This window comes from Mirounga angustirostris, unplaced genomic scaffold, assembly GCF_029215605.1.
Source record: "Mirounga angustirostris isolate CCGP_5_RB_7025 unplaced genomic scaffold, mMirAng1.0.hap1 SCAF_13, whole genome shotgun sequence".
Lineage (NCBI taxonomy): Eukaryota > Metazoa > Chordata > Mammalia > Carnivora > Phocidae > Mirounga > Mirounga angustirostris.
The window spans coordinates 93776340-93796436 of NW_026991721.1; the positions used below are offsets into that span (position 1 = coordinate 93776340).

Genomic DNA, 20097 nt, shown 5'->3' on the forward strand with positions numbered 1-20097 from the left:
GAAGTCAGATGCAAAATCCAAAGATTTTCATATCGTTACATTCACAGGACACTCTGGAAAAAGCAAAATTAAAAACAAATTAGACAAAAACACAGATTAGCAGTTACTAGGGATTAGTGGAGGGGAGAATGGTTGGTTACAAAGGGGACGCCCAGGGACACATTTAGGGTGTGCAACCTTTTCCGTATGATACTAGGGACGTGGATACATGACTCTACTCCTTAGTTAGGAACCACAGAACTGCACATTCTGAAGAGTGAGCTTCTATGAATGCTGACCAAACAACAATAAAAATCCATCAACCAAAATGTTGGAAGACTCCAAGATGAAATGTAGAACCATGATAAATGAATCTAACTGCATTACAAATTATGACATAACTGCACCGAAGCGGGGGGGGGGGAATGAGCCGACCTAACTAACTTTGGAAAGTGATGTTTTTACTGGAAATTGTAGGACTAACGACAAAAATAAACACTGGACTCTAATTGGAAGGGTTGTTTCTCATGGGTACACAGGTTAACAGTCCTGAAATAGCTTTTCATATATACTGGAGCTGAACAAATAAGTAAATGGATAATACATGGTTGGAGCCAAATTTCTCACTGTGAAATTCACACATAAACAAGAAAGGAAGACTAGAGTGAACCCTGGTACTGGATTAAAATCAGATACACCAGGAAGAACCCATGCTTAATACATATACAAATGGATGCAAAAACAATTACAGATATGTGTGTATGCACAGGTATATATACATTACCTAGTTCTGTCCCTTGAGAGGGCTTAAAAGCATTGGCACCCCAATAGCCGTGAGCATACCCAGCACCTACAGTTTGGTTTCTAAATACCATTCTCCTATAAAAGGAGCTCCTTGGGAAAATGGCTGAAACTAGGGCAAAGAAAATATAAAATGAGCATTTTAGAGTACCAGAAAATAAGGAAGTACTCAAAAAACAAAAAAATATAGAGGCAAGTGCCAACCTGAAAGCTTTTCCAACAGTCAGAGCTGGAACAATATGAGCAACAAAATAAAAACATAGTATTGGATTAGAACTCAAAGTATAAAACAAATATACACTAGTCCACACTGATATAAATAAATAAATAAATAAATAAATAAATAAATAAATAAATAAATAAATGGAGGAAGACACAAAAATCTTCCTTACAGAAGAATTCTGAATCATATATGTAGATACTTCCTCCTCCCCTAAGTGTGGATTGAATGTTAAGTGACTTGCTTCTAAAGAACAAAGTATAGAGAGAGAAAAAGAGTAACTTTAGAAGGGAGAAACCTGGGAAACACTACCTTAGCCAAGTGGTCAAAGCTAATACCACCAATGAGGTCATATAGATGTCATGTAGACATCATGTATCTCTGATACAAAATGAAAGACCACTTCATTTCTGTCATATTCTTTCTAAAAACGCATAACCCTAATAATAAAAAATAGCAGCAAACCCAGACTGCAGGAAATTCTAAAAGATACCTGGGCCAGTACTCCTCAAATCTGTTAAGGTCATAAAAAACAAGGTAAGCCTAAGAAACTTTCACAAACCAGAAGAGATTTGGGAAACATGAAAACTGCAATGTGGAATCCTGAATTGGATCCTGGAACAGAAAGAGATCATTAGTAGAAAAGCTGGTGAGATCCAAATAAAATCTATAGTTTCGTTAATACCAATGTATTCTTAGTTTTAGTTGATGAACCATAGTAATGCAAGAGGTTAACAACGAGGAAAACTAGGTGTAAGGTATATGGGAGCTCTCAACTCTATCTTTACATCTTTTCTGTAAATCTAAAAGTATTCCAAAATAAAGAAGTTATTGAATAACTAGTATATAATGCTAGAAAGTCAGTATAGTAGGTACTCTTAGGTACTGACTTGGATTGTTGGTTAAAAACATTCCCACAAAGAAAACTCCAGGCTCAAATGACTTCACTGGTGACTGTCACAACATTTAAAGGAAAAGATAATAACAATCCTACACACACTCTTTCTGAGAACACATGACACTTTCCAATTCATTCTCTGAGGCCAACATTACACTCAATACCAAAACAAGCAATGACATTATAAGAAAATGAAAACCAATATCCCTCATGAACATAGATGTAAAAATCTTCATCAAAATACTAGCAAACCAAATCTATCAATATACAGAATGAATAATACATAATGACGAAATGGAGTTTATCCCAGGAATGCACGGTTGGCTCAACATTCAATGTAATTCACCATATCACCAGTCTAAAAAAAAAAACAACAAAACTACATGATCACTTCACTAGATGCCAAAAAAACATTTTACAAAATTATACCTGTTAATGATAAAATATCTCACAAACTAAGATAGAAGATAACTTCCCCAAACTGATAAAAGGCATCTATAAAAAACAAACACATAACATCACACTTAATGGTAACAAATTAAATGCCTTCTCACTATGATTGAGAACAAGGCAGGGGTATCTACATGTCTATGCTCACAATTTCTATTTAACATGTTAGCCAGAGAGATAAGACAATAAAGTAAATATATAAAAAGTTTACAGACTGAAAAAAATACAATTGCCTTTAACCACAGATGACATGATCATCTATGTAAAAGAGCCAAAGAAATCGGGTTGCCTGGGTGGCTCAGTTGGTTAAGTGTCTGCCTTTGGCTCAAGTCATGATCCCAGGGTCCTGGGATTGAGTCCCGCATCGGGCTCCCTGCTCAGCAGGAAGTCTGCTGCTCCCTCTCCCTCTGCCCCTCCCCCTGCTTGTGCTTTCTCTCTCTCTCTCTAAAATAAATAAAAAATCTTAAAAAAAAATCCAAAGAAATCTATATTTATAAAAAATAGAATAAGTTTAGCAAGATAACAGTACACAAGATCAATATACAAAAAGTAATTATATTTCTATATACGAGCAACAAATGAACAATTAATTTTTAATTACCATTTATAATAACCTTAATAACATTTAACCGACTGAGCCACCCAGGTGTCTCTAAGTCCATAATTTAAATAGCTGATAAATTGACTAATTTCTCTAACTCCCTACCTAAAATATAAAACTTAAGTTATTGCTTTAACATAAAATCTTTAGAATTCCACAGAAAAATAAACCTTTATTTCAAAAATAAAACTTGAAAGGCTGAGCATTTTAAAAATTTAATTCTTAGCTCTGAACGTGTTATTTATAAAAATATTTAACATTTCAATGAGCACTATATCAATATGATGACTTACTTCAATACCTAAAGCCCAAGCAATTACCAGAGCAATTCACCCAACTAGGATATCCTTACCAGAACATTACAAACACTTCTAAAGAAACCTGATGAACACTACATCGACCAGGTGACCAAGGTCATCAACAGTCATAAACCATGTTGATGTGATGAAAATGACACTATACCTCTGTTATCTTTCTCCCAACAACTCATTAACTCCAGTCTAATCAGAGGAAAACAGACAAATTTCAATGTACAGGCATATTATAAAATACCTGACCAGTACTCCTCAAAACTGTCAAGACCATCAAAAACAAGGTTAAGTCTAAGAAACTGTCACAGCCAAGAGGAGCCAAGGGAGACATGACAACTAAATGAAATGTGGTATCGGGGCACCTGGGTGGCTCAGTTGTTAAGTGTCTGCCTTCAGCTCAGGTCATGATCCCAGGGTCCTGGGATCGAGCCCCACATTGGGCTCCCTGCTCTGCAGAGAGCCTGCTTCTCTCTCTCCCACTCCCCCTGCTTGTATTCCCTCTCTCGCTGTGTCTCTCTCTGTCAAAATAAAATAAAATAAAATCTTAAAAAAAAAAGAAACGTGGTATCGTGCACGGGATCCTGGAACAGAAAAAGGACAACAGGTAAAAACTAAGGAAATCAGAATAAACTTTGGACCTAATGAATAATAATGTATTAAAACTCAGTCATTAATTTTAACAGAAGTACCATACTAATGTAATACATTAATAACAGGAGAATCTGTGTGCAAGTATGAAGTACATGTTCCTCTCTGTCCTAGGTTTCTAATTTTTCTGTAAATCTAAACCCATTCTAAAAAATAAACTGTTAAAAAAACACTCGTCCCCCCTCCACTACCAATTTAAAAAGTCCATCGCAGAAGAACTTAGAACACAACAGGAAAAGGAAAGGAAAGATACCAAGGGAAGAGAATCAAGAAAAAGATTGTACAGGTATTAATTTAAAGAACATCAGTACAGCTTGGGTAGAAAATTATGTTATAAAGCTTTTCTTTTCTTTCCCTCTCTCTTTTTTAACTATTTAGTGGAACAAGGGAAAGCATAAAAAGAAGGGTCAAAAGATGACCTAACAGGGATGTTAAAAATACTCTTCCCGCTGCTTATACAGCTGTACTGGTGTTTTGACGTCAATCTCAAGACTCCCATGGATTATAACAACAATTCATTCTTTGGTGTTTGCTGTATAAATTTCAAAGTGAAACCCAATTGTTAATGAATGTTCACAGTTTCCATGATGAGAAGACTAATTTTGCTTAAAATCTGAGAAATACAGTGGCTAACGATGGGGTGAGGAGAAATGGAGAGGGTCATTTTGAACATGCTCATTTGAGTTTAAAGGAAGTCTTCTCTCTCAGCCCATTAAGTCATTTATCTTTTCATTCTTAATCTTCATTGGGAAACTAAAGTGAAATACCAATCTCTTTAATTTCTTTTACAAATCTGAAAAAGATTTGGTTGGGTAAAAGCAAATTATTAATGTGCCCTCAACTGAGGATTGATACCCAAAAATGTTTGAAATTTCAGTCTGCAGTATCTGTGCTTTGTATGGTAGATTTAACTTAATAGTGTTATATTAGTGATTTGAATCACTAATCAGTATGATTCGATGTAATCAGTTATTCATAAAAGCATATTCTTTGCTAAAACAGCCATATAAAATCTTCACTATCCCAAGAGAAATGTGTTCTTAAAAATTCTTTTTTTCTAAATTTGCAACTACATAAGAACTGATTGTTATACCAAAATTCACAAGGTTAATCTTGCATTTTGGAAGGTAATTTCTGCTATGTTGTATTCCTTTTTTAAAAAATATTTTATTTATTTATCTGAAAAAGAGAGAGAGTGGGGGAAGGAGCAGAGGGAGAGGGACAAGCAGACTCAGAGCTGAGCTTGGAGCCTGATTCGGGGCTCAATCTCACAACCCTGAGATCATGACCTGAGTTGAAATCAAGAATCAGAGGCTTAACCGACTGAGCCACCGAGGCATCCCATGCTGTATTCTTAGCTTTGTGAACCTTTGGAGCTGAACAGAAAAATCAGCCAGAGATTCTCAGTTCAATAAAGCTGTTTATAATCAAGTATCCTAACATTCACATACATATTTAGCTGTACACTTTATCTCCAGAAGTACCTCCCCACTCTTTACTGGTGATTAAATCAAAAGGAGTGACTGTTTCTTCTCTACCCAAGGAAAAAATAGGCCAGCAATATAAAAATTACAGAACTGTTACATTTTTTAAAAAAGTTCTAACTATGCAATTCATTTTGTATGAGAAAAAGCGTATCTAAAAGTTAAAGCATCTCTCCTACACTGAACAAAGATTACACTCTGAAATGATCACCGGAGAAGGACCCAGGAGACATGCAGGAGGGGGTGGTTAATGACAGCATAATAAAGTAAGACATTTGACTATGTGTAACCATAAAAATACATTTTTTGTATTTTAATTTTGTTCTCAAATTAATTTCCATCACTATAAAATAGTTGTTCACTGAAAAGAATATGGAAAAGAAACAGAAAGGAAGAAAACCACCTAAAGTCTTACTACCCATCATTATTCTACTAGTTAAAGAAATTATTATATAGCTATATAATAATAAAATATGGTACAGCCACAAAGCATAGGCACTCACACAGAAATAAAACATATTTAAAAAGTATATTCCTAAATGAAAACTTCAAATTACAAAACAGTACATATAATTTCATTTGTGTAAAGCAACTTAATAGTTGCTACATCTGGTAAATGAGATTAAGCAAATGGGTGAAGAGAGGGAACCTGTCACTTTATACTTTCTTCTATAGTTGAAAAAGATTAACCTAAACTATAGGTTTAGGGGTGCCTGGGTGATGCAGTCAGTTAAGCGTCCCACTCTTGGTTTCGGCTCAGGTCATGATATCAGGGTCCTGGGATCCGGCCTGAATCAGGCACTCATCGTGGAGTTGTCTTGGGTTTCTCTCTCCCTCTCCCTCTGCCCCTCCCCCCACCTCTCATTAAATAAATCTTAAAAAAAAAAAAAACTATAATCTCAGTACTGAAGCTAACAGGTATATGAAGGTTCACTATGCTATTCTAACTTAATGTACGTCTAAAATTTTACGTTATAAAAGTGTACTTTACATATACTTCTAAGAAAAAAAAAAGTTTGAGACTAGTTTCATCCCGAAGAGCCTTTTGTTTGTGTCTGCATTTGTTTTTAATTCTAGAGGTAGGTATCTCAGCTAGATTCTCCCTTAAAAAATTACCAACCACCTACAATTTAATAATCAAAAAATATATTGTTCAAAATCCCTTGAAGTAGATATTATAGTATATAAAGAGACAAAAGCTAAGTCAGAGAGGCTAAGTAATCTTAAGGTCACTCAGCTAACAAACGGTAGAGAGAGAATTTGAAAACAGACATATCTGATTGTAAATTCTGTTTCCTATCAAAAGTTGGAAAATTTTGTGGGGAAAAACCTTACAAAAATTGAGTACCTGGTCTTATCTCTAAGAAACAAACTTCAGTTTCCCATAAATAAATCTTTCAAATCCAAGAAAGGATTCCTATACTCTATTGCTCATTTGCCTAGGAAGATCAAGCTATATTTGAAAGCAGATTGAACCCTGCAAAGCAAACTGATTAGTAACCCTGGGGCAAAGGTCTGCCAGAAGAACTCTGTATTGGGCTGGTATAAGACACAGTGTACTGAAGCACAAAGAAATATAATTCAGAACATTAAATAATATCAAGCCCATGTTAAAGATGGTATCTCTATTAGAATATATGAGAACTTTACGTCCTGAATACAAAAGAAAACCTCATCAGCACATCAGAGCAGTGAACAGTTCTACTGAAACCCAGACAGCAGTGCTAATGGGGACTGCTTAAATAATGAGGTAATTTACAATCTTTTGTAATTTACAAGGCATCTTTACTGTAGTAGTGGTTACTTTGTAGTTACTACTACTTACCTAGTGTTCTCTTAAAAACTTTAGTGGCTTTCAGGGTGCCACCAAAACTTCCAATATTCAAAAGTATGAAGGTAACATAAAAATGTTTAGAGTACCACTTTTCTAGATTTTAATCCAAGTTCGTGCCTTATAGATTATAAAATATACAAGTAACAGTAGCTTAGTCCATGCAAAGGATAGTTTTGGTGAGTTACACTCTTATCCCTTCAGGTTTTTACTAGAGGTCATTAGAAAAGACATTTAAAAAGTTGCTCATAACCTGTTATAAAACTGTTGCAGGAGACACTGAGCCCATTTTTGTCTTGAAATCTATGTGAATAGTAATTTGTTATGAAGTTAACGACAAATAATAAAAATGTGGCTTGTTATAAAGGAGGAAATACACCCACTAACAGCCAAATCATATTTATCTTTTCCCCACAGCATCCTGATTTAAAAAAAAATTTTTTTTGTTTTATTTAAATTCAAGCTAGTTAACATATAGTGTATTATTATTTTGGGGGTAAAATTTAGGTTTCATCCGTTGCAAACAACACCCAGTGCTCACTACACATCACATGCCCTCCTTAATGCCCATCACCCAGTCACCCCATCCCTCCACCCATCTCCCCTCCTGCAACCCTCAGTTTGTTCTCCATAGTTAAGTGTCTCCAATTTTTTTTAAGTTTTTTTTTTTTAAGATTTTATTTATTTATTTGAGAGAGAGAATGAGAGAGAGAGAGCAGGAGAGGGGGAGGGTTAGAGGGAGAAGGAGACTCCCTGCCGAGCAGGGAGTCCGATGCGGGACTCGATCCCGGGACTCCAGGATCATGACCTGAGCCGAAGGCAGTCGCTTAACCAACTGAGCCACCCAGGCGCCCCTTTTTAAAGTTTTTAACCCACAGCATCCCGAAAGCGGAAAAGCTTACTCACAGTGGTTGTATCAACCCTCATAATTATCATATTTGCATTTCCATCGCTGTAAAAACTTGATCTTCTATTTTCATTTTAATGTCTTTAATTGGGATCTGTGTGTGTCTGTGTGTGCATGTGTGTTCTTTATTATAAACCATTTCACATCCTTTGGGATGGGATATAGGGTATAAGTATTAAAAATAGTTTTTAGGGGGCGCCTGGGTGGCTCAGTCGTTAAGCACCTGCCTTCGGCTCAGGTCATGATCCCAGGGTCCTAGGATGGAGCCCCGCATCAGGCTCCCTGCTCCGCGGGAAGCCTGCTTCTCCCTCTCCCACTCCCCCTGCTTGTGTTCCCTCTCTCTCTCTGTGCTCTCTCTGTCAAATAAATAAATAAAATCTTTAAAAAAAATAGTAATAATTTTTAGGGGTGCCTGGGTGACTCAGTTGTTAAGGGTCCAACTCTTGATCTCAGCTCTGGTCTGATCTCAGGGTTGTGAGTTCAAGCCCTAGGCTGGGCTCCACACTGGGTGTGGAGCCTACTTAAAAAAAAAACAAATAAAAATAATTTTTAAAAGTCAAAATAAGCTTACGTATTCAAGGTATTTTTCTTTAATAGTACTGGTTTTAATAAATATCTATAGTCTGATTTTGGAAAACAGACTCCTCCCCCATTAGAAATTACTCTTTTTCACATCAAGCTTTTAATTCTGAAAAATGATCTAATCTTATTTGAACCTGTAAGGTAGACAGGGTAAAGGTAAGTATGACACTCCCTATATAGATTAGAGGAGAGGTAGGCTCAAAAAACATGACAAAAAAGTTGACAGGTTAACATATCTTTGAGGGACAAAGCTGGGATTAATTTTCAGCAGTTCTGACTCCCGTATGCTTTTCTCTATACCACACCACCTTAAATAGGGCTTTCAGCCAGGACAACATAAAATTATTAGATGATGAAGGACAGAGGAAAGGAGATGGGAATGGGGGGTGGCAGAGGGAAAAGAAAAAAAGGGAGAAAGGGAGAAAGAAAGAAAGAAAAAGGAGGAGGAGGGAAGGAAAAGAGGGAGACCAACTGACCTTCATTTATAACAGTAATGAAAATCATAAGGGCTCTAGGAATTAAACTTAACAAAAAATGTTTTGAGACCTCTATGAATAAAATCACAAATTATTATTGAAGAACATAAAAGAAGACCTGAAATTTCTAAAGAAATACCATGATCAAGTACAGGAAGATGGTATCATAAAGATGTTTGTTTTCCCTAAATTTAGCTAAACAGTCAATGCAATTACAATAAAAGGGCTTTTTATGAAACCTGAGAAGCTGATCCCAAAATTTATATGGGAAAAGAAAAAGCCAAGAATAGCAATGAAAATTTTGAAAAAGAACTGGGTAAGGAGACTTACTCTACTTACAGGCTTAAGTAATTTGGGCAGTTTGGTGTTGGTGTAGAAACAGTCATACCAGTAAACTGAGGGTTACTAGGTGCGGGGGGATAGGGTAACTGGGTGATGGGCATTAAGGAGGGCACTTGATGGAATAAGCACTGGGTCTTACATTCAACTGATTAATCACTAAATTCTACCTCTGAAACTAAAACAAAACAAAACAAAACAAAAAACACAAAAACAGTCAAACCAGTGGAACAGAACAAAAAGCTAAGAGACAAACTCACAAAATATGGAAGCATGATATAATGACAAATTTAGCACAGCAAATCAATGGGGAAAAGACAGACTATACAAAGGGGGCAAGACAACTGGTGATCTGTAAGGAAAAATAAAACAATCTCTACCTCATACCATAATCATATTTTATTAATTAAAAACACCAGCTGCAGAATATATTCAACATGAATTCAATTTTTATGAAGTTAAAAAATATGCCCCCCAAAGCCTGTAATGTGTGAAGATGCATTAACTATTTAGAAAAAGTATAAAAACATGCATGAGAGCAACAAACACCAAATCTACCATAGTGTTTACTTCCGCAGAGGAAGAGAAGCGATGATTAGGGGAAAAAGTACACAGGAGAGACACAACTTTATCTGAAATTTTAGTTCTTCCCCTTCTCCCAAAAATGATGATGCTAGGTAGCAGGTGCATGAATATTCATTATATTCTTTTCTTTTTTTTTTTTTTTTTGTCTTATGCTTGAAATATTTCACAGTGAAGTAAAATGAGAGGAAAAGAAAATATTAAAATTAGATGTTACAGCTAATTGAGGCTTCTATTTAATAAAACTGAGAAAGCATCGGTTTTTCCTTTTTTAAATTTAGAATTAATTCACTGAAAGAATATTCCTATATTCCTCCAAAATCCTACTTTTGTTAAAATTGCATCACTCCAATTAATCTCTATAAAATGATAAATGTAGTATTTAAAGGGCTTATGCCACCAGTTCACTGACTTAAAGCTTTCTAAAACTTATCAGCAAGCACCAGTTCCGAAATAGCTGTCCCTTATCTCTGAAATTTATTTAAGTTTTCAATTAAAAACAAAAGATTTGTGTGTACACTTCTGTAATCGTTAGTCACCATATAAGATCACACTGCTATCATGGAAATAGCTAGAAACCAAGGACAAAACCAATTCTACTTTTTCAGCAGCTAAAGAATAACACCTATGTATTATAAATGCTGGAGGCCAGACAATATTTATTATAAAACTTTTCTAAAAGGGAAACATATGTAGGAAAAAACACGGGTTTTGGTATCAGTCAGATTGAGGCCAAAATCTGGCACAGCTGTTCAATGCTCTGGGTGACCCTGAAAAGCTTACTGAACTTCACTGAACCTCTATTTCCTCACAAATGATTAAACTAAGGACTTGCTTTACAGGAATGTTGTGAGGATTAAATGAGATAAGCATACAGCCCAGTGCTTAGGACATACCAGGTAATAAACAAATGCTGATTCCCTTTCATAAAAATGCCTCTCAAATAAAAGATAGTATCTTAAATTCCACATTCCACCGAAGTTTTCTTCTCTATTCCACAATGCAACCTTTGGATCTTATTTTATCATTAAAAAGGTATTCCAACGTATTTTTTAAAATTATTAAAAGCATGTAAACAACAGGAACAATCTTTTTGTGCTTTTATATAATCCTTGGAAAAGTCGCACTAACATATTTTCCCCCCAAACTACAGAAAAGTCTCAAAAGTATTCACATATCACAACAGTTCTGAGATGTTCATAGCAGAATGACAGATGAGTCATATACTCTTTCCTTCCCATGCTGTGGGATTCCTACTTGTGTAATCCCCAAAAGAATCAGATGCAGTACATCTACTGCAAGTAAGAAGCAATGAAGCTTCCTAAAACTCTACTTTGCCATAATGTAGTAGTATCCAGATAAAATCTTTTTTCTATTTGTTTCTATCCACCTATTTGGAATATACGTTATCATGTGACCTCCAAGAAAGGAAGACAGGTAAGTTTAGAAGTAGGTAACTGGAGTCAGGATTTGGGGGTCAGACAGTGGTCATATTAATTTACCTGCTGCTCACAGTCAGAAAAGGGAAGAGATCAGCTCATACTTTTGTGGAAAAATAAGGAACCTCATATTTGATACACCAGAAGAGTATTCACTGTATTATTTTATTGCCCACAGCATCATGAAAAGATTTTTAAAAGAAATCTAATGTAACTCTCCCAAAGCAGATACATTTAAATATAAGGATTTTATTTATTTGAGAGAGAGAAAGAGAGAGCACTAGTGAGAGAGCACAAGCAGGGTGAGGGGCAGAGGGAGAAGGAGAAAATCTCAAGCAGACTCGGTGCTGAGTGTGGAGTCCGACACGGGGCTCGATCCCACGACCCTGAGATTATGACCCAAACCAAAACCAAGAGTCAGACACCCAACCGACTAAGCCACCCAGATGCCCCCAGATTAAATTTAAATTAAATTTGGAGTCATCAAGAAAGATATTGTTTTGTTTTCAATTTCCAGAGTCCTGCAGTGGAGGGATAGTTAGCAGGTTATATTATTTCTGCCTCTTTTGTTGTTGTTGTTAGGAGTGCTACCAGGGGTAGATGTAATTTGTCCAATTTGACCTAAAAATTATCCTTCCTTACTTGGGAGGTAACCTTCTTGACTAAGATTATAGCTTCAAAAGTGGTGCATATAAATCGGCGAGTGAGTCAGCTAATACCTATCAGGACAACCAGGTCCACTGACTGGCAATCCACAGGGTGACAGATGTCAGAAACATATCTTCATAGTCCTATCACATATCTGATCTTAACCTTATCAAATTAGAAATAGGATCTTCAATAATAGAGAGGATTTAAAGAAGTATAAAGGAAACAGAACCTGAAGTTGTTAATGACCACATGAAATTTATATGTTCCACAAATAAGAAAACATTTTTTAGGGGCTCCTGGATGGCTCAGTTGGTTGGGCAGCTACCTTCGGCTCAGGTCATGATCCTGAGGTCCTGGGATCGAGCCCCACGTTGGGCTCCCTGCTCAGCAGGGGAGTCTGTTTCTCCCTCTCCCTCTGACCCTTCCCCCGCTTGTGCTCTCTCACTCACTCTCTTCCAAATAAATAAACAAAATCTTTAAAAAAAAAAAAAAGAAGAATACATTTTTTAAGAGCCAAACTTTCATCTCAAATTCTTTACATTTGCATTAAACATCCAGAGCAGGGGCTTCCTACAGCCCTCATTTTCCTATATCCCTCTATCTTATTGGTCACTACAGTCCTCTGCAACCCTATCACCACTGCCTCACAGTAGGAACTTCTGCCTCCCACAGTAGCCTCCCAACTGCATTCCTAGTCTCTTTACTTCCCTCTCAGGGGCCTGGCTGGCTCAGTCGGTAGACCATATGATTCTTGATCTTGGGGTCATGAGTTCAAGCCCCACGTTGGGCCAAAGAATTACTTCCCTCTAATCATCTTTCAGAATACTACCTTAGTTTTTCATTAAAATAAAAATCAAATAAATAAATATATAAATAAAAACTAGACAGAGTTTTCACTTAAAAACAAAACACTTCTAATTACAAAAGCAACATATATTCATCATTGAAAGCCTGGAAAATACAGATAAATATAAAAAGTAAAGCAAAAATCATCCATAATCTCACAACGCAGAAACATTTTAAAAATTACTACATGACCGAGAAGTCTATATATTAAATTTTAAGCACTATATGTTTTTAAAACATAATTGGCATGATATTTGAAGTTTTATCTCCTACTTTTCACATGCCATGGACACCTTCCCATTAAAGTTTACTTGAAAATATCTTCAGTTCTTGAATCTATAATATTCTGTCAAACGTTATACAGTAACCCTGGTGTCCTGACAGTCTTTGCCATTATGATTTCTAGGTCTGTCTCTTGAGAGCACTAGACTTAGATTGATTCCTCTTTGCCCCTACTACAAATAATGGTGGGGTTGACATCTCTGCATAAAAATTCACAACTAAAGCTCTACTTCCTTTTATGTCTTGAGATACATACCAAAATTGGCATTACTAGATCAAAAGGTTTAAATATTTCTTAGGCTTTTGAGCTATAATGTCAAATTATTTTGTATAAAGTTTAAAACCAATTTATATGCTCAATTGCAGAGTATAAAAAACACTGCTTTACCACAATCCTCCCTGGCATGACATATTTGCTTAAATTATAATAACAAAAGAAAGAAAGAAAAAAGATAAAGTTCCTGACACAGCAAGGCACGGCCTCAGAGATTCTTCTGAAATTTTTTTGCTTGGTACTCAAGATACGCCTTAGGCTATAGAAAGCCTTAAGCTATAGAATGCTGTAACTCTTACTTTGGGTTTACTTGTTTATTCATTCATCTATTCACATATTTACTGCCTACTGCCTTCTAGGTATGGAACACAAAAGTGAATCAGACAAGCTCAGTAAAGCTGGAAAAATTAGTTCCATGATTTCTCCATCCAAAGCATTGTCCTCAGAGCTATCAAATTCCCTCCAGACTAACTACCTTCTGGATCCAGTCTGGGCTCAATTCTTTTTTTTTTTTTTTTAAAGATTTTATTTATTTATTTGAGATAGAGAGAGAGAGGGAGAGAGAGAGCCCAAGAGGGAGTAGGGTCAGAGAGGAGAAGCAAACTCCCCGCTGAACAGGGAGCCTGACGTGGGACTCGATCCCGGGACTCCAGGATCATGACCTGAGCCGAAGGCAGTCGCTTAACCAACTGAGCCACCCAGGCGCCCTGGGCTCAATCCTTGACATGAGGCTGTCCCTATGCTGACCAACATGATCTCTGAGATAACTGAAAGAGGTGAGACATGTCACTGGAAAAGTTAGACAAAGGCCATATCACAAGTGGTCTTAAATGCATATTAAGGAACTTGCCTTTAACCTATAGGCTACTGTTTCCCACACTTAAATAATACCTTACTAATCTGCCAGTCACATAACCCCTGAACTATCAGTTACTTAATGTTTTCCTTTAAGTACTATTGCTTTCATTTCTGAAGGAAGCTTTATTTCACTATTATAAATAAAAAGCCAATATTATTTGCCACAAATGGAAGGCAACAGTGGACAAAAACAAAAACAAAAACCATTATTAAATTTTAAAAAAGTAAAAGTGAAATGCAAATAAAGCATTCTTGGAAGTAGGAACACTAACAATTAGCACACTTGTTACCTGGTCATTACAGCAGCCTTGGAAAAGCATTTCAATGTTTCCCTCTCTTCAAATCTCCTGAAGTCATGACATGCCTTTGGCCATAGAGTAAAAACTGTCCTATTCAATTCACTGATACTAGTGATTGGTCATTTAATGGAAAAGAGCAGTTAAAGTAAGGAAGTGTTAGAAGTAAATAAATAAACACTCATAGATACCTGAAGCTTCATTTCAATTTAAAATTCGTAAGTGTACATTTATTTACCAATTTTTAAATGTAGGATCAAGGCTTTTTCCTTAAATAAGGATGTGCTGATTGGAGTGCCCTATTATCTTTCTTGTATAAACTATACTAAAATACCTCAGCTATGATTTATTTCCTGTTTCAGTTTCCTTACAGTGGAGCAAGAAACTAAAAATACTCACTAGACTCTACTTTTCCCAAATAGCTAAGAGCTGTTTTTCAGTCACATCTAATAGGACAGCAATTTCTTTAGTGATACGTCTCTACTCACATTTCCAAGGGGCACACAACTCAGTTGTCACAGAAATGCCTTTCTTTTTTATGCTCATATTTCATCGTTTTCATAATATTTAATTAAACTATCAAATTCCAATACAAGTACAACAGGTTGGGATTATGCAGTTCAAAAGGAAGCAGAAGGTATTCAGACATACCATGGAGTGGCCTCCTGCACACAAGCATTTAACCCACTGTAGGTAAAAGTCATGCTCTACAGAGGAAATGGAGTGAGTCCATTAAAGTGAGGTTGCCCAAGAGATTTCAACTATTGCTTCTCCCCTCTCTTCTTCCTAAATATATTGATCACACATGACTTGATCATGTTTAGCTACCCTGGATGTTACAAGACTTCATGAATTCCTAAATGATCACCCATATTTACCACATTTCCTCCAACAGTTCCTTAACTGTAACCGGCCACCTTAAGACACTCCCAAAACTGTATCTTCACATCAGGAATGATACTCTTCCTGAGCACTTTTGCAGCATCTCTAACGCTGTTATTTGCATGCTTTCTGTCAGCATTACAGCTCGAAAACATTCATTAAAAATCTTATGGGAGGGCGCCTGGGTGGCTCAGATGGTTAAGTGTCTGCCTTCGGCTCAGGTCATGATCTCAGGGTCCTGGGATCGAGTCCCGCATCGGGCTCCCTGCTCCTTGGGAGCCTGCTTCTCCCTCTGCCTCTCTCTCTCTCTCTGTCTCTCATGAATAAATAAATAAAATCTTTAAAAAAAAAAAAAATCGTATGAGAGCATTCCCTATCTTAACTTCAAAACTGGAACTATGTATAGTCTGGCAGAAATAGTGGAAAAGTCTTCACACATCCATTTGAGATGCAGGAAGAATTTCAAATATTTTGGAAGAAATCTTCAATTTGTGAGATCATATGCGTGACTGAGACAAGCTTTGCAAATAAGCACATCTTGACAAATATATCTGCTCATGTGAAGAACTTAAATTTATCCTGACAAATTTAAGTATTCCGTGTACAAAAAACAAAGTGAACAAGACAACTGCAAAACTAGAATCACAAGATATGTGAGTTGGATTTTTTTTCTTCTTTGAAAGGACTACTTGAGGACTCCTCTGAAAAACTACTGAAAATATCCTGAATGTTATAAAAGATGCTTGAAAGATTTTTTTTCACAAGAATTTTCCCAAACTGGATGGCAGCAAAGAGTAGTTGAGGAACCCCCTTTTCCACTTCATGAACATCACCTAATAAATAACTTGACACATTCAGAAGAACAGATTCTAAAAATTCCTTTAGATGATTTCTTGGAACAAAAGACCTAATATTTATTAGTATATAACTGCTGATCAAAGTTGTCCATTAACTAGCTTCTGACCTTTCCAACTACAAATACTTTTGAGAGTTGAGATTTTGGTATTTGTTAACATCAAAATTTTAACAATGCATCTGTCTTAATGATCTTAAGTCTCATCTTAGTTACACACCAAGCAGTGTCCAAACAAATATCCCTTCATTGCTGACTAAAACCAGTTTTCTCACTGAGGAACTAATTTTCAGGCAGACATTTCAGTAAACCAAAGGATGCATTATGTATTTCATTTTTAAGTTTTAAAAATTTAATAATAGTGCATAATTTTCTACTGTTGCTTCTATAAGTGGCAAAAATACTGATTTTCTATTTATAATAAGGAAATAAAGTTTCCTTTAGAAATGGATTTTCAATTTAAAAAGCAATGTTAAGAAACATTACAACAACTCAAGTTAAAATTATAAGCAAAATAAAACATAATCTTTAAAAAATAAGTAACGGATAGTTCAGTGATTATAAGACTATGGCAAGTTATTAAGGTAGTACCCAAATAATATAAGTATAGAAAAAAAGAGATTACAAGATAAAGGCAAGTTCCTTAACATGCATTCAAGACCACTCTAATTATCCTTCCAGTGTCTTTTCTCACCACTTTCCTTCATCACAAATTTCATGTTCTAGCAATATTCCACACGTAAAAACATACTTTCTGTCTAAAATGTCCATTCTATTATCCATATCACCACCACCACCTACACACACTTAAACATCTAACTCAAATCCTTACCTTTTAAAGAGGTTCTTCACAAACATCTAACCTTTCTCCAAGAAAACTTCCCTTAACCATATCTCCTCAGACTGTATTACAGTCATATCTCATTTTATAGCACTTTGCATATACTGCATTTTTCACAAATTGAAGGTTTGTGGTAACCCTGCATTGAGCAAGCCTATTGGTGACATTTTCCCAACAATATCTGTTTACTTCATGTCTCTGTGTCACAGTTTGGTAATTCTCACAATATTTCAAACTTTTTCGTTATTATTGTATTTGTTATAGTGATCTGCGATCAGTGATTAGGGCTTGCTGAAAGCTCAGATGATGGCTAGCATTTTTTAGTACTAAGTATTTTTAGTTAAGGTATGTACTTTTTTTTTTAGACATAATTCAACTGCATGCTTAACCGATTACAGTATGAGGCAAACAAAACTTTTATATGCACTGGAAAACCAAAAATTCATTTGACTTGCTTTATTACTAAATTTACTGCAGTGATCTGGAACTGAACCCACAATATCTAGGAGGTATGCCTCTATAAGTTATTAGAAACTTTGTCTTATTTGCTACATATCTTTCTCTGGTTCTTAGCATAGTTATTCAATACATAATTTTTGGAAGAATAACTCTCCTATGTTTTACTTGACTACTTTGTATCATTTAGCAATGTTAATTACATTTTACTTTCAACTTTCATCCATTTCTGAAGTTTCCTTTGTATATACTGTGCTCTCTGGTACTCCTACTCCTCTGTAATCACTGCCTTGATTCTCTGTAACCATTTCTCAATAGCCTTTGAGAACACTTCTCTCCTCCCCCAAGATATTATTTTGGCCATCCTTCCCGTGTAATCTCATTCTTTTGAACTCGCCTATTCAAATTACTTCAACTAGCATCACAAACACAATAGCAGTAGCCAAGCCCTCACTTCTATATAGATGACACATACGTCATTGATTAGCCATTTACACCTGGATATTCCGTAAGTACCTGTGGTGGGCAGCCTCTAAAATATTCCCCAATGAATCTTGCCTCCTGGAATTCATGCTCTGAATAGGTCCTTCCCCACACTGAATAGAAAGGATCTGTGTTACCAACAGACTAGTACAAAAATGACAGTGTGACCTCTGACTAAGGTCTGCCCGTAAAGGTTATTATGGCTTCCACCTTGCTCTCTAAGATCATCTGCTCTGGGTAAAGCCAGCTGCCTCAAACATCCTTACGGAAAGGTCCACCTGATGAGGAACTGAGGGCTCCTACCAACAACCAGCACTCACCTGCCCAGCATGTGAGTGAGTCCCCTTGGAAGTGGATCCACCAGCTCCATTCAAGCCTTTGTTTCAGTAGCAGATGTCTTGACTACAAGCTCATTAGAGACCTTGAAGCAGAACCACCCAGCTAAGTTGCTCCCAGATTTGATCATAGCAAACTGTAGGAGATAATAAATGTTTAGCAGCGGTGTCCAACAGAGCTTTTCACAATGATTAAAATGTTCCTTTTTTAAAAAAGATTTTATTTATTTGAGAGAAAGAGCGAGAGGGGGTAAGAGCAGAGGGAGAGGGACAGGCAGACCCTGTGCTGAGCGTGGAGCCGGACGCAGGGCGTAATCTCACAACCCTGAGATCAATGACCTCAGTGGAAACCAAGAGCTGGAGGCTTAACCGACTGAGCTACCCAAGGCCCCTGATCAAAATGTTCTATGTCTAATGTCCAACACAGTAGCCACTGACTACATGTGGCTACTGAACACTCAAACGTGGTTAGTGTGACTGAAGAATTACATTTGCAATTTTACCTAATTTCAACTAATTTAAATGGCTACATGTGTCTTTAAATGGCTACCATGTTGGATAGTGCAAGGGTATTTATTGATTTGTGATAACCTATATGCAGCAACAAACTACTATAGTATGTTACTATGTGCAGCAACAGACAACTAGTACAGTACGTTAAACAAAATCTGCCCCTTACTACATCTGTTCTCCTCTCAATATTCATCTAACCAACCAACCAAACAAAAATAACAAAACAAAACTGTGCCTCCTCCCTTTTATATTCCCCATCTTGGCAAGTGGTACCAACACCCACACCCAAGCCAGAAAGGTCCTCATTTTCACTTCACCATCTTCCCTTTTCATACTACTGGTATTAACATCTTCTTAATAGCTCTATTTGTCTCTTCGCTTTTCTGGATATTGTCACAATTTCAGTTTAGGACTTCATTTTTTTCATCTGGATTATTGAAAAATGTCTCCCCGGTGGTCTGTCTGCCCCTAAAACTGCTTCTCGAGACTAACCCATTCTTCACACTGCTACCCAAATGATCATTCTCATGATATAACACTGATCTTATTTCCCATCTGATAAAAGGTCTTCAGTGGCTTCCCACAATCCAGAGGATAAAACCCAACCTCCTCAGAACATAAAAATAATCTGGTGCCTATCGCTGCAACTTTACCAACTGCTGTGCCCATCATTAACCTCCCTGCTCTAATCACCTACATGCATTCCTAGAAAACATGAGCTATTTCACCTCTGCGCCTTTGTTCACATTGCTACTTCTTCTACCTGAAATGGTCTTCTATCCCTCACCTGTCTGGTAACCACACCCCTTGTTTCAAGATTCAAAGGAAGTATTCACCTCCCCTATGAAGCTATTTCTGATTTATCCAGAAAGTATTGATTCTTCTCGAGTCCCCACTATACCTTGTGCACTTAGTTGCCTACATGTCTGTCTCCATTAGACTAGAAATCCTAAAATGCAGAAACTACCTGATTCAATGC

At 36.4% G+C, this 20097-nt stretch overlaps 1 protein-coding gene across 8 annotated transcripts in view; it reads right to left on the minus strand.

Annotated features, from left to right (window-relative positions):
* The window catches only part of ARHGEF12 (Rho guanine nucleotide exchange factor 12), a 150547-nt gene that overhangs the window by 114028 nt on the left and 16422 nt on the right, over positions 1 to 20097 (minus strand). For 6 of the 8 annotated variants that reach the window (XM_064577330.1, XM_064577332.1, XM_045894828.3 and 3 more), the window contains exon 2: positions 18591 to 18742. The exons of the other annotated variants lie outside the window; for them this stretch is intronic. In XM_064577330.1, coding sequence (XP_064433400.1) covers positions 18591 to 18640 — 50 coding nt within the window. In that variant the 5' untranslated portion in view covers positions 18641 to 18742. The remainder of the gene's footprint in view (positions 1 to 18590; positions 18743 to 20097) is intronic. 8 annotated transcript variants of the gene reach the window in all.